Source organism: Clinocottus analis, unplaced genomic scaffold (genome assembly GCF_023055335.1).
Source record: "Clinocottus analis isolate CAN_PGR_092001 unplaced genomic scaffold, fCliAna1.0.p SCAF_221, whole genome shotgun sequence".
In the NCBI taxonomy this organism is placed as follows: domain Eukaryota; kingdom Metazoa; phylum Chordata; class Actinopteri; order Perciformes; family Cottidae; genus Clinocottus; species Clinocottus analis.
Window position 1 is genome coordinate 1,238 of NW_027175956.1, and position 1,263 is coordinate 2,500.

General features: G+C 50.3%; 1 protein-coding gene across 2 annotated transcripts in view; it reads right to left on the minus strand.

Annotated features, from left to right (window-relative positions):
* Positions 1-310: 310 nt before the first annotated feature.
* Positions 311-1,263, minus strand: part of LOC137793374 (epsin-2-like) — a 10,460-nt gene continuing 9,507 nt past the window's right edge. The window contains exon 10 of one of the 2 annotated variants that reach the window (XM_068589460.1): positions 311-1,263. This exon is cut by the window's right edge and continues 50 nt beyond it. In XM_068589460.1, the coding sequence (XP_068445561.1) occupies positions 1,051-1,263 (213 nt within the window). In that variant the 3' untranslated portion in view covers positions 311-1,050. The other variant, XM_068589461.1, reaches the window with a different exon arrangement.

Genomic DNA, 1,263 nt, shown 5'->3' on the forward strand with positions numbered 1-1,263 from the left:
TATTATATGTGTCTGGCAGGATATATATTATATTATAGAAGCTGTCAGAACAGGAATGGGTTGTTGTTTTCAATCCGTGTGTCACCTGACCCGTTGTCAGAGAGCAATTGTGGGTCAAGGGGGACTCCCCCCCCGGCCTGTGGAGTGGATCCTCCCAAAAGAGCCACGCCCGCGAGGCAATTCCCATCCACAAAACTGGACTGACCCATTCCTGTTCCCACGAGGAACGGGTCTGACAAAGGAATCCCCACCAGAGAGCCGGACTGCACCAGACCCCGTCCTCCAAGGGAGGGGTTCACATTCACTCCCATTTGTGGACTCCCTCCCATTGAAACAAACTGTGCCATTCCAGTTCCTGAGCTTCGGTGAGCCACCTGTGTCGCCTGAAACGTGTTTAAGCCGGACTGAGAAACACTCGCAGGTTGCTGAAATACGGGAGATTCACTGGAAGGAACTGCAGCTCCAAATGTGGGAGCTGGAGCGCCGGAGGAGGGAGCGAGGGTGGAACCAAATGGACGGCAGTATGGGGTTGACGTTGCAGGAAGGGATAGCCCTGCAACAGCCCCCGAACTGACCGCAGGGCCAGATGTCATGCCCCGGGCTTTGAAAGCGCCTGGGAAATAAGGAGGAGTAACAGGAGGGTGGAGGGATAAGGGCGGAGGAGTTTGAAGTATTCCAGCAAAGAGAAAATACACCAGAGGAGAGAGAGGGATGAGAAGAGGTAAATATCTGCTGGTTAATATACACTAGTTTCTATACTAAAGTTCAATATGTCACCAATGCTCACACACACACACACACACACACACCACATCTATACACTATACAGCGAGAACACAGGGGAGGTGTGAAGAGGCAAAACACATGATCACAGTCAGCTTTTCCATCCAAACCTATTGATAAATATCTAATTGTCGATCTACCGTCTCCACCCCTCTCTCCCTCTGGACTTCAGCTAAACAGTTGTTGAATACAATTGAATCATCACCAACAAATTACAGATTTTTTTGTTTGTTTGTATCTCTGTGGTTTTCCAGTCCCTGAAGTTGATCATGCATCCATTTGAATCAAGCGCAACCACAAATAATCCCAGATGAAAGCCTTGAAACGATGTTCGTCACCCAGAGCGAAGCACTTCCTCCTGTCCTTACCGATGGCTCGTGTCTGGGCGACGAGCGTGTTGGCGAGGGGGCGCAGTTTGGGTTTGGGATTAGAAGAAAATAGATCGTCCAAGTCAACGAGCGATGCCCCCGCAGAGCCCAG